We start from the raw sequence: 13,153 nt of genomic DNA on the forward strand, positions 1-13,153 counted from the left end.
TGTTACAATAGTAATATTGAACGTACAACAGATAGTTGATACTCACTGCTTGACCAGTGACCTCGAAGGAGCGTGAGCGCCTCTTCTTGCGGCGAGCTTCGAAGTCCACTTCTCTGGGCGTTTGGTTCTTGGCGGCGACCTGACGGTTGCGTGGGCGCGTCCAGGTCACCTGCAGGCCGGGTCCCTCCCCGGTGCTGCTGGACAGGTTGTCGTCCGAGGTGGCGTGTCTGAGCTCAGGGCTGGGCTGCCTGCCGCGCCGCAACGGTAAACCTCTAGGGGGCGCCTCGCTCAAAGACAGGCTGCTTTTCTGCTTCTTGTGGTCCAGGGGAGAGGGGGGAGGGTGTAACCGCAAAGCGTCCAGCTCCAGGGCTTTGGAGCGTCGACGGGCTGCTTTCACTACAATGTTCTGGACGCCCTTTAGGATCTGCTGCCGCTCTGTGAGGAAACAAGGAGAGGTTTGTTATATTAGTTCATTTACGACTTTTTCTTTATTCTATCTTCTCAGTGAGGGACGTGTATCTAGGTTGAGAGTTGGGAATGTCAAAAGGGAAACTTCAGAAAGAAAGAGAATCACTTATCATGTTTTGGCCACAGCTAACCATTAATTAATGCTGAAATTACTATTAGTTGCATTGTTTTAGTCATTTATAAGGGAAAAATACCAAATACTTGCTAAACTTGCTAAATTTTTCTGTTTTATACCATTATTAAATTAACTGGGTTAAACAGGCAATCTGAAAACATCATCATGGGCTACGGGAAAAAATGTGCATTTTTTATTAAAAAAAAACAACAAAAAACTGACATTTGATAGATTAAACAACTGAAAGAAAAGAAAATCTGATTCATTGATATTGAAAACTATCAATATATGCAGCCCAATCATTAAAGTACAGACGCTAATAATTTATTTATTTGTCATTATAGCCATATATAACATAAACATAGCAAAGGTAAAGGCGTTTCTCATGGGACGATGGTGCTAAGAAACTGAGTAAGAAACAAATAAGTACCACAAATACAAGGTTCAAGTTAAAATATCCTGAGGTTAAAAAGTGAATTAAAAACAGGTCGCGATGCAGCATCCATGGCCTACGACGTGTCTCCAGCTGTGAATAAGTGTGTACTTTATGTATCCTGAAACATTTCAGAAAAATTGTTTAAAATTGTTTAATGTCCTTCCACTCGCTAAAACACTAGTCTGAACATCTTACCATTTCGTGAAAGGGGGACGTCGGCCCCGGCCTCGCTGCTCTCGGGTGACGAGTCCAGGTGGCTGCTGACACTGTGGCTGAGGTGACTGTAGCTCAGAGAGCTCTCAGGAGCCAGAGGCTGCAGCTGCAGACATTAGATGCAGAGTGCCACATTATGATCAGACATTCATTGCAGTGCTTTGCTTTCAGTCGAGGTCAGGTTGAGTGCCATCTTAATCAATTCTCTGTCTCTTCAAAATTATATTTTTACTTTGAATGGGGCATTTGGATTCTAGCATCATTACCTCATCTTATCTATGAGTCACTCTCCTGAAACATTTGCATAGAGAGAAAATCAGACGGAGGTAATACTATTTCAAGCCTCGAACAAAGGTGCAATTCTGCTGGTTTGGAAATTTCAACCTGGTACGCTGAGCAAAAACCTTGAAATGTAAGAGCTAAGAGAGAATACTTATGTCAGCTTATGATGCAGATTCTTTTATGGAGGTGTGTGGGCTCGAAATGAAAAGGTTCTAGCTGAGTGAAGTATCTGTGTGAGTTTAATTCAAACAGGAAACCATATTGCCAGAAGTGAAAAACAACAGCTGACTAGGCCGCATTAATTCACAGCATGGAACATCTCTCAGGGATAGTTATTGAGCTGGAATGGACAAGGGTAAATACTCCCTATTGGAACCATCCTCACCTCTCTGTTGCCTTTCCCATTAATGTGGATGGGAGGCGGCGTCATTACAACCGAGTTTTTCATCTGCCTGGCGTGAGGGCTGCTCTTAAACACTCTGTTATTGTCCCTGGCACAAAGAAACATGAGAACATAACAGTGAACAAATGAACTTCTTAATATTACTGTAAATGCGGTTTGTTATATGAACTCTAAACGGGAAACAAGACTCCTCTTACAGCTCAGGCTCTGGCAGAATGGGTGGCAAGGTGTGTCTGCGAATTTTGGCTTGGCCTCGTCTGTTATCAGGGCACATGTTGCGGACACTCTCCTGGTCCGAGTCCATGTCCTGCATGTTGTCACGACCCTGACTGGGCAGGCTGATCTTGGGTAAAGATCCCTCCTGGAAATTACAGCACAGCATTTAATGAATTCTTTTACATCACATGATACAAACATCTTCACCTTATTTTCTAACTATTATTAAGTTTCTTAATTTATTGTTATTCTGGGGGTTACCTTGATGGTGTGTCTGGTGGTCACCTTATCCAGGGCCATGGCTCTGTCCAGCTTCCTCTCATCCAGTTCCCTCATGTAGATATCATACAGCTCCTGGAGGTGGGAGGGTACTAGCAGACTGTGGTCTGGAACACAGGAGCATGTAATATAATTTATAATATATATATATATATATATATATATATAATTCAGTAAACTATAAATGCATTGCACCTAGATTTTAAGTATTGATTAATCTGCAGATTATTTATTAAATGAACTGGTTAATCATTTGGTTTACAAACCATCATAATGATGTTATGTAACGTAATGATGTTCTGTCTGATGGCAGTGCAAAACTCTGAAATATTCAATTTACTATAATTTAGGACCAACAAATACAGAAAATCCTCACATGTGAGAAACTAGAACCATCAAATATTTAACATTTTTCTTGAAAATGATTTAAACGCTTGTCAGAACAGTGGCAGATTCATTTTCATTTGATCGACTAATCAATATATCAGATTGCTGCAGCTCTAAAGGACTAAATGCTGATAGACTCACCATCAATGAACCGTCTCTGCTGCTGAATGATCTCGTCACACAGTTGTCTGTGCTGCTCGAAGCGCTGCACCACAAAGTTTTTCTGCCGGATGACGTTGTCCTTGAGCAGCGCGTGAGACTGCATCTCTGCGTTTTCGATCTCCAGTTCGTGGACCTTGCAGAGGAGGCCCAGCACCTCGCGCTGCTCCTCTGAGCTCACCCGCCGAGGCAGCAGCTCCTCCAAGCGACGGGCGCGATCTCGGAGCTCCAGAAACCTACGCTCGAGCAACGCCTTAGGGGAAAAACGACAGGAGCTGAGATTAGATCGCATGTAACTATGATTTTCATTCATTTTTCAAGAACTAGACTGACACTTCTACCTTCTGTTTGTGAATCCTTTTCTGTTCAGCCATGAGTGTGACCAGATTTTCTCGGGCCATCGCCACCTCCTGCGTCTCACTGCTGTCAGGGGGAGACTCCGGGGAGTCAGAGTCCTTCTCGCTTTCATCCTTATTGACACTTTCCTTTCTCCTTTCTGCACGCCATTTCCTCCTGCGCCTGCTCCGCTCCTGCTCCCAGCTAGGAGAAAAAAAAAATCTACATTTTAACTGCTGGTGATAATTTTTTTAAGTTTATAATTTACAGCTAAGCCATAGTGATCAGTTTTCTGCAGCTGCCCAAGTCATCATCTTCAACTTTTCAAGCTTTTTTGTCAACTAACTGGATGCTACATATGTACTATCAGATGGGTGGGATATAACATAAATGCTAATCACTGACTCTGCAATGGTTAGCAGGTGTCTGGAGGTGTCGATCTGGATCTCCATGTTGCTGTTTTCTAGCTCCATCAGGCTCTTCCTGATCTCCATCTGCTGGCGGAAGGCATCCAAGAGCTGCTCCCTCAACTGATCCATCTCCGCCCGACTCTGCTGGCTGGAGTGGGCCTGGACTTCAGCTGCGAGTGGGGGAGAGGAGAAGAGGAGGGCAGAAGGGGACGAAAAGAAAACAGTCATAAACAGGCACGGCTGCATAAAAATATTAGAAAACAGCTTCATTGAGCAGATGTTCTTCATGTCTTCATGTGACAAGACTTTACCCTGGACATGGCGGATGTCAGCCCGATCTGAGTTGACCTGGCGGCTCGCCTGATCTGCAATCTTTTTCTTGAGCCGCTGGATCTCGCAGCGCAGGTCTGAGATGATGTTGGTGTATTGAGCAATGTGGTATGACACATTTATCAGGTTCTTCTTTACCTGAAGCGCACAGTGATGAGAAAGACAAAGAAAAATTTACATGGGTGTCAAATTTCACACTGAAAATTGGATTTTCTTACTGCAAGCGTCTGAATTTGGCTTTTGGAACACAATGACTGTGCCTGGATCTGCTTTATTGGCAGTAAATGTCTTACAATCAGCAGTAATAAGCTGTAAAATCTGCTCTTAACTCCTTATATATGCCTAGGGAAGATATTCTAAGGGGAAGTACATTTTCAAGAAATATATTAAGATATTTTATTGTAAAATTAAGATTAAACTAAATCAGTGAAAGCAGACTAGAAGCATCATTATGAATAAATATGTTCTGAGCTCACCCGTGTTCGAATACTTTTGGCACGGTCAGCATAGGTCAGTGTGTTACGAGACTCCTCAAAAGCCACAGAGGCGGGGCTAATGTGGGCTATCATGACAGTTCGGCTGTTCCCGCCCAACGAGTCCTGTCAATCAAAGACGCCAGAAAAAAAAGAACATGAATACAAGAGCTAAAACTTTTATCTGAATCATAAGACACAGGTACGATATATAAATTCTTAAATGGTCCTACCTTTAGCAGGCGCGTCAACTTGCTGTCTCGATAGTTGACGTACTTGTTGCCATTTTTGTCGCTCAGGGCATTGATGCAGTTGCCCAAAGCCAGGAGGGAGCGGTTGATGTGGGCCCCCTCTTTCAACCGCTGACCCCTGTTCTGAGTCTAATAGATAAACAGAGAGATAGACGTGAGTGAGCTTTTAGAAGTATTTATTTTTTGGCAATTTCCTGCCTTTGTTAAGGAGTAGACTGCCAAGAGCATGAACCTGTAGGCTCTTATCTGTGTGTTCAGAGTAGCTGTCATGTTTCTGCTCTTGCCCAGGAGATGGCATTACCTCCTACCTTTCATCCGTCAATACTCAGCTCAACTAAATCGTCTTCACCTCTCACTAACCGCATGAGCTCCTCTTCTGCAGAGGCAGAGGAAATGTTCCCCGTGCCCTCAAGTGACAAACAACCCTCCCGTCCTGCTCACTTCCTAATGGAGGCCATATGTGCGACTCTTCAATAGTCTCCATGGCAAACAAGCACTCTCACCCGCTGACCTTTTTGCATGTTATTCTATTCTGGTGTGCAAAGATATGTGTGTGTGTGTGTGTGTGTGTGTGTTCGGGTGACAATGACAAGCTGTTCTGAACGACAAAAGAACACTCAACTTGAAAAACTGCTAACGACAAAGTGAACAAACACTTTTTGACATTCTCACTTGACTTCCTGAAAAGAGTTCAAAGCGATAATAAACCCCAGAACTTGAATCGGCTCACAGATAATCTTTACTCTCTGTCTGATAATACAGGCCTGCTCCTTTCCACATAAGTATTGACTGTATTGTTTTGATACCAGAGACTTTTTTGTAGAGGTTATGTTTTTATTATTTTACTCTGCATGTGTGTTTTTATTTATTTTTATATTTTTGTCTCTTGTAAAAGGTAAAATCAATAAAATATTGATCCCAAATATTAAACGATTCCAGTTATGACCATGTTTTTGGGATAGAATCTTTATTCAAATGATCGTACAGAGAGAGAGGGAGGCAAAGTGACAACATGATGACCACAATTACCTTAGTTAAAGGAGTATATAACCATTTTGTTTTCATAAACACTTTGGTTGGAGGAAGCTCTGTCTGGGATTACCACATTGTTCTGTTATTGTTTTCGTAAACTCTTTGATGCCTCGTCATAGGAAGAATATATTCACATCCTTTACTTAAGTACATTTTGCAATACTACACTGTAAAAATTATTTAATATACGAGTAAAAGTACTGTACATTAAAAGTCTGTAAAGTACTACAGCAAAATTTACGTTTAAAGTATCAGAAGCAAAAGACTGTTAGGTAGTTACAGTAAATCTATAACAATGCATTATATTCCACATGCTAAAATCTTTATTTGTAAAGTAACTATATCTGTCATACATGTAGTTCAGTAGAAGTATTCAGTGGCATGAAATGGAAATACTCAAGTAAAGCACAAGTACTTTCCCAACTGCCAATCAAAGCTTTAACTTTGCTTTTACGAAGGTGTAAAGCATCATGTTGCAATATAACGTTATCCCTTTTGCCAAAAGGTTACTTTAATAAACAGCAAACTGGACTATAATGGCAGAAATAAAGAGGCTTTTATACCTCAGTCTCCTGAGGTTTATGGGAACCTCACTCCTCTGACTGTTGTAAAGACTCGCTGCCAAGCATGTCCCAGTCAGCAGACTACAGTTAGAGGCTACATGAGTGCAGACACTCTCACAAAGCGGACCGTTGTAGTTTTGAGGCTACACACGTGTAACGTATCCATACAGGTTTAAAAGGAGCAGTGTTAGTAATGGACACTTTAGCCAAGTCTGTGAACTTGAACTTGAATTTGGCAGAAAAGTCGTTGACAAAAGCAAATGCACCCGCACGGGTACTCTCACACGCCAAGTGACTCTCCACCTGTACGACTCCCAATTAAACACACTGTCAGCCTTTTAAACACCTCCTGACTGAGTGTATATGTACACACACCTGAGCTGCTCGTTCAGAGCCGGCAAGGTCGATCATGAAGAGTCGCGCGAAGCGGACCTCCTGCAGAATGTCTCGAGAGCGGCTCTGCTGCTTGACGGCCACCTGCAGCACGGCGTGGGAGCGAGACGACGTCTGATTGGCGGCTGTGGGCTCCTGGGTGCGCTGTTTGTTCCCCTTCATCAGCAGTTCCATGATCTGACAACACACATGAGGAGTTCTTTGTGGTGCGTGCAGTTGCCATGGATGAAATCCAAATGTTTCGATTGCATAATAAATGAGTCATGTGGCGCAGGGTTATGTAGCTTATCTTACCTCTTGGGCATTAATGGTAGACACCTCCGTGATGCCCGCAACCTGAATCACTCCCTTTGAGTCTTCTCTCAGGTCCAAGAAGCCCGAAGACGGGTTCAGCAGATCACGGATCATCTCATTGTAGATCTAAAGAAACACAGGTAGACATATGAAATCGTCAGCTGAATGCGTCTGCAATAAAGATTTTTAAAAATTCCAAAGGTTTATGTATTTGCTCAGCCTCCATAGGTAGTGTTTGTTAAGTCACAGACGTGAATCAACTGGAAAGACGTTTATGTCCACAGAAAAGGCTCCATTCAGGCTTTCAAGCCTCCTACACAAACGCATGCCAGGTACAAAAACAGCAAGTACTATATTTTCAGCAGCTTGTCATTTAGAAACCACCACTTGCTGGGTGGCATGCTGTCATCAAGCCAGTGTCAGCGCTCTTCTTTCACACTGTTATTGAAGGTGCAGCGAAAGCCCCTCGACCCACATAAAAGCCGGTGTAGGAAGTGACATCCTGGAAAGTGGCCGCTGATGACAAAACCACTGAGCAGTTTTTATTTGTCAAGCAGACTCCAGCCACAAACTGTGAAAAAGAGGGATGCTTTTACTGACACTGACAGTTGGGTGTTTGTTCTGTTATTTTTTCCATCTGCACTCTTTCATTGCTGGTGAGGTTGGAACATGACTAAGAGTCTACAGCCATGCTAGCTGCTCTGTGAGGCTGCACTCACAGTAAGCTTTGCAGCTATAAACCAAAATAAGGAACAAAATATAGATTTTGATCTGATTTTGGTGCTAGATTAAAAGTCAGTGGATCAACAGATTTGTTACAATTTATCCTAAGAGGAACATTAAAGTGGTAGTAAGGGGTTGTGTGAGGCACTGATACAGATTTGGATCAGCGCGCTCCCACTTTAGAGAAACAGCCGGGAGCACCAGCACAGGAGCTGAGTGATATGCTGGGTCACACGGGGTCATCCACAAAAACAACAGTTTTAGCCACTTTAAAAACTGCCCACCAAAATAAGTTTAAGTGTACACTTTATTTTGAATATTTTAACTACTTTATCGTGTAGTCAAACAGCCCTTTCCTTTGGAACTACATTTTCTAAACCATAAAACTACTGTATTCCTACGCACAAGCGCACCTACACGCCATATTCAAAATAAAGCATACACTTCAACTTATGTTGAATATTTCGAGCCTGGACCTAAGTGGTGCATAGACTGACCAACAGACCGACTGTCATCCTTAGAGTGACGCTGCTGGCAAAGCTACATGTGAGAAGACGGCCAACAATACCATAATAAACACTTAGGTGGTAAAGACTAACTGATGCGTTTTTTATCTTTACAATGTATATTTATTAGTATACGCTGTGTGTGTGTTTTAGAGATTGCACGTGTGAAAGAGAGCGTGATATGAACAAGAAAAGGAATAGATGTGTGCACTGCGGCTGTAAAATGGCATTTAACCTCTTTGTGGTGACAGTGGCAACAGATAGCTCCGTGGAAACAGCAAACACACCCGTCTCTCTCACACACACACCTGTCTCACACACCCGTCTCTCTCTCACACACACACACCCGTCTCTCTCTCACACACACACACCCGTCTCTCTCTCACACACACACACGTCACACACACACACACCCGTCACACACACACACCCGTCACACACACACACCCGTCACACACACCCGTCACACACACACACACACACACACACACACACACACACACACACACACACACACACACACACACACACACACACACACACACACACACACACACACACACACACACAGGATTCATCCTGAAGAGCTCAGTGCAGGTCAGAGAACAGCCACACTCCATGATTGGCATTTTTATGGGCAAATTTTCACTTTCAGCCCCCTACTCCCCCCACAGTGCTACTAAAGAGCTAAGCTTCAATAACACTGTCAATCACTGCGCATAATCACAGTATTTGCCACTGAAAACACAAAATGTAATTTCGATGTCTGATGCAAACCCTCCTCCCACCAGACAAAATTTGTACCCAACAAGTACTTATATTGTACCATTTCCATTTTCTGTTGAAGGCTGAATGCTCTTTTCATATTTGCTCTTTTTATAAAAGGTACTAATCATCTCTGTCTCATTTTTTCTGTCATCATCCCTTCCTTTAGTTTCTCTCTAACCATTTCCTCTTTCTCGTCTTCTCTCGCTCTCATTTCTTTTCCTGACAGCTTGAACATTTCTAAAATAAATGTGAGTCATTCCTCTTTATATTCGTGCTGGCATCTTTTCCAATACGACTTACAGGAACGAAACAATGATCGACAAACTGTTTGCTACAAATCAGAAGAAAAGTCCTGAATGAGGCAGTTCATTTGTGTTTTAAAAACCAAGTCACTGCTACATGAAAGGTGAAAAGTACAAATACATTTATTTAAAGGTTATTTGAAAAGACAGATTTATGTAGATGAAACCCATGCACACTATGAACTCATTGTACCACTACACTCATTTCAGCTTCAGTCAAGAAAAGACACAAATTACCTCATTACATGTGAATACGAAGGTCACACAAGTGAAGCTCAGTTACTGCTGTCAGAGTCAAATGAACCGACTCCATTGTAGCCAGTGCTATTAATGGCTTTGTCATTAAACACACAGTCTGAGCTTCTCAGTAATGAGGTGTGGAACCACAGCTGGCAGGCACACTGAGAAACTGCCATCATCAGCCTGCTGTCTTATCTGTGATCCATCATCCTCTGACAAAGGGCGGAGATAAAACTCAGCTAGCAGGACCACAGATTACTCCACATCTAAATGAACTGCGGCAAAAGCACATATACAGTGCAGTATGCAAAGTACCTATACCTACAGTATGTAATCTGTTATTTACTATGGTCTTTGTAAATATTGTCCGACCTATAGTGCTGCTGAAGAAACAGATAACAAGACAAAAGAGTGACAACCATCTTCTGAGGGATGTTCTGGTGACAACATAACACCACCTCCCCGTGATGTCCTCAGCAAGTCTCTATTCACGCCACTAAGCTCAAAAACAAAACTCTAACGCCGGAAACACACTGCCTTAGTGTGTGTGCGTGGCAGCTGCCGTCGTTGACCTGCTGCAACATAGAGTTGCAGGCTACTGGAATGTTGAATTTCTTTTCATTATAAATTCATTTCTGATTTATTTTTGACACAAAATGTAACAAAAATGATCACATCAAAATGGTCTGCATCATATTCAGATTCAGCCTCAACATAGAAACTATAGCGAAAGGTGTTGAATTTATGTAATATTGCTGGTATAATGTCATTATGACATCAACAGGTCCTTGCTGGGAGATGTGCATGTCACGTGTGAAAAATAGGCGAGACGCTGAACCTTTAGATACCGGACTTAGGGCCTGACACTCCAGTGTTTTGTATCGCCTTACGTTGCCTCACTTCTCCTCCTCTCTCCTCATTTTGCCTCACGTTTTCCGTTAAAAGTTGCACTTTGTAAACACCACAGCCGACAGCCAGCTAATTAACGACGTGCATTACATTCTGTGTCAGCAGGAGGGAAAACAATTAATCAATAGTGTGTATTTGTACTCCAGTGAATGTCAGGGAGAAACAAACTAAACAAAAAAAAGGCTGCAATATCTTTTTGGAAGAGGATTTCAGTTGAAAAAGCTTCAATTGGCAGTTTGGCTTTGCTTTGCTATGAGGAAGGATATAGTGAAAAATGGGAGAAACCACACTGAATTGGAGAAGTTGCTGCTTCACTTTGATGCACAGACCTTTCAGACACCACTCTTGTCAGTAACCGCCTCCTCTAACAATACACTCAACAAAGCGGCCATCGAAAGGGTCAGTTAGAGACGAGCCACAAAAACTACAGGCGATGACGAGTTATAGAAGTTCAACAATGGTCCACTGGTGCCCCGCGGCTGACTATCACCTCGTATTTCGCTTCTGTTATGAAAAGGTTTGACAGATAGCAACTCTCTCTTTGAGGCAGCGGCAGTAAGCCTTTACAGATTCAGTAAGGAAGGGGAGGCAAGGTAAGTGTGTTTGTGCAACACAGTTCAAAGTGCTTTACATGGGATATAAAAACGGCATCAAGACAAGCTATGAAAGAAGAACAAGGCAATTAAAAACACATATATAACTGTGGGATTTAAGTAGTCTCCAAAGTCTGCTCAGTTGTTTGTGGGCATCTCTATATGGCTGTGGATCAGGACGCCAGCTCAGCTCAGAAAAGTAAAGTGACACCAGCAGTATCTGCCTGCAATTGGCACAAGCTCACAATCATAGATGTGAGCTGTGAAGAAAATCAGCAGAAATCTCTAAAACCTGAGTGAGCAATCAAGCTAATGGCTATAACATTTCGAACCCCGCTGCAGGCCAATTACAAGATGTGTCATCGCTGATTCTGTCGTAGGCAAATTAGTCGTAGGCAAATTAAGTTCTGACCTCCAGATAGGACATGGAGACGCTGTACAGCATGTCGTCACTGGTCTCCTCAATGGCACGGAACAGGTCATTTAACGTTCGAACGTAGATGCCTGGCTCCTTGTCTGTCCCCAACATGGTGTATGTCTTCCCACAACCTGAAAACAGAAACATAATAGACACAAACAGAAAAACATTATTGTTTGTCTTGAAAAGCAAGAATACAAGAATTCACAGTTTAGTTTTAGGATGATAGTGTTTTTTACACATGAAGTGTTTAGAGTTAGTTGATTTGTTTTAGGGATCGGAAATGACTTTGGAAAGAAGTCGGTGGTTTGTGTCATATGTAATGATTTTAAAGCTGCTCTAGTGAATATTTTACAGAACCAATGAATGAAATGATTGCGTATCATGTGAGAGAGGTCACTCGTATCACCCTCAGTGCTTTAGCGTTTTTCAGCCCATTGTTTAGGTTTTATGTGCCTAACCTTACTGCATGTTACCTGAACAGCACTAAACCAGACAAACAAAGCTAGCGACTTGCTGGGGAATATAGCGGAGCATTTAGCAGCCAGTGAACCAGATACTTTCCTCAGGAGTTTTTGTAGACCAGACTGCAGTTAGAAGAGTGAATACTGGCAGCCAGAGTCACCACTCCAAACGTGGGATGATGCTGCTCTTTGTCTCAGAGCAGTATTATCACAAAAATGTGGAAACTGCAACTTTATAACATGAAAACTGTGTCAATCTTGTGTCCACTATGACCAAATCTCGTTTTATGAAAGATAAATGCTAGAGCTAAATCTACAAGCTTGGTGTTTACTTCGTGCATATGTCTGAACTTTAAAGATGTGCTTTATTTATTCAACCTCGGCTGGCCTGTTGCACGCAAACACTAAAACCTCTGTGTGTTTTTCTTCCCCACAAAGGGAGACAAAGAGCTTTGGATCTCTGACAGATGGACAGACAGAAGGGAGAAGTCAGACAGACAGATGGGAAACTTGAATGGAGAAATAGTACTGAACTATTCTCTGAGAGTCGGAACCTACCCACTGGAAACGTGGGAGGAAGAGCGTGACTCATTTTCTTCTCATACCTGGACTAAAATCAAAAACCAAAACAGATGTGAGAGAGACGTGTCACCCTTTTCCTGTGTGTGATGACTGAAGCTGACCAGACATTAAGGGCCAGAAAGGTGACACATGTGATTGGTGGATGATACATCTCCATCAAAAAGAGTCATAAGGTATCAACCTGAATCATGTGTGACACACACGCACACACACACACACACACACACACACACACACACACACACACACACACACACACACCTGTGGGTCCGTAGGCAAACACAGTGGCGTTGTAGCCTGATATGAGGCCCTCAATCAGGCCTTTGGTTGTAGCTCGGTACACCTCTGCCTACATGGGAAAAAGAAAATAAAAGATTCAAGTGCACATGCATATTCTGTGAAAACAAATGCAGCGCCATATTTGTATAAATTTCTTTTAATTTTTTGATTTATTTCAACATTAGCTTTCGACTGACCTGACTGGCTGAGTAGTCGAACGCCACGTCGAACATGTAAGTCTTCTCCCTGGAGCGGTTGGCACGCAGGATGTCGTCTGGGTCCTCCATGGGGTCCATCAGAACCACCATCTGATGATGAAGAGGAGGAAG

At 42.7% G+C, this 13,153-nt stretch overlaps 1 protein-coding gene across 1 annotated transcript in view; it reads right to left on the bottom strand.

Annotated features, from left to right (window-relative positions):
- kif19 (kinesin family member 19) overlaps nucleotides 1–13,153 on the bottom strand; it is a 36,647-nt gene that overhangs the window by 2,008 nt on the left and 21,486 nt on the right. The window contains exons 3-18 of the mRNA XM_023431263.2: nucleotides 13,022–13,132; nucleotides 12,807–12,894; nucleotides 11,494–11,630; nucleotides 7,041–7,166; nucleotides 6,729–6,923; nucleotides 4,741–4,887; nucleotides 4,511–4,633; nucleotides 4,016–4,172; nucleotides 3,700–3,874; nucleotides 3,300–3,498; nucleotides 2,941–3,211; nucleotides 2,395–2,519; nucleotides 2,115–2,278; nucleotides 1,900–2,005; nucleotides 1,215–1,338; nucleotides 47–435 (exon numbers count right to left, since the gene is read on the bottom strand). Of these exons, the coding sequence (XP_023287031.1) occupies nucleotides 47–435; nucleotides 1,215–1,338; nucleotides 1,900–2,005; nucleotides 2,115–2,278; nucleotides 2,395–2,519; nucleotides 2,941–3,211; nucleotides 3,300–3,498; nucleotides 3,700–3,874; nucleotides 4,016–4,172; nucleotides 4,511–4,633; nucleotides 4,741–4,887; nucleotides 6,729–6,923; nucleotides 7,041–7,166; nucleotides 11,494–11,630; nucleotides 12,807–12,894; nucleotides 13,022–13,132 (2,637 nt within the window). The remainder of the gene's footprint in view (nucleotides 1–46; nucleotides 436–1,214; nucleotides 1,339–1,899; nucleotides 2,006–2,114; nucleotides 2,279–2,394; nucleotides 2,520–2,940; nucleotides 3,212–3,299; nucleotides 3,499–3,699; nucleotides 3,875–4,015; nucleotides 4,173–4,510; nucleotides 4,634–4,740; nucleotides 4,888–6,728; nucleotides 6,924–7,040; nucleotides 7,167–11,493; nucleotides 11,631–12,806; nucleotides 12,895–13,021; nucleotides 13,133–13,153) is intronic.

This window comes from Seriola lalandi, unplaced genomic scaffold (genome assembly GCF_002814215.2).
Source record: "Seriola lalandi dorsalis isolate HSWRI2012SDOR001 ecotype SW California unplaced genomic scaffold, Sedor1 jcf7180002054920, whole genome shotgun sequence".
In the NCBI taxonomy this organism is placed as follows: Eukaryota; Metazoa; Chordata; class Actinopteri; order Carangiformes; family Carangidae; genus Seriola; species Seriola lalandi.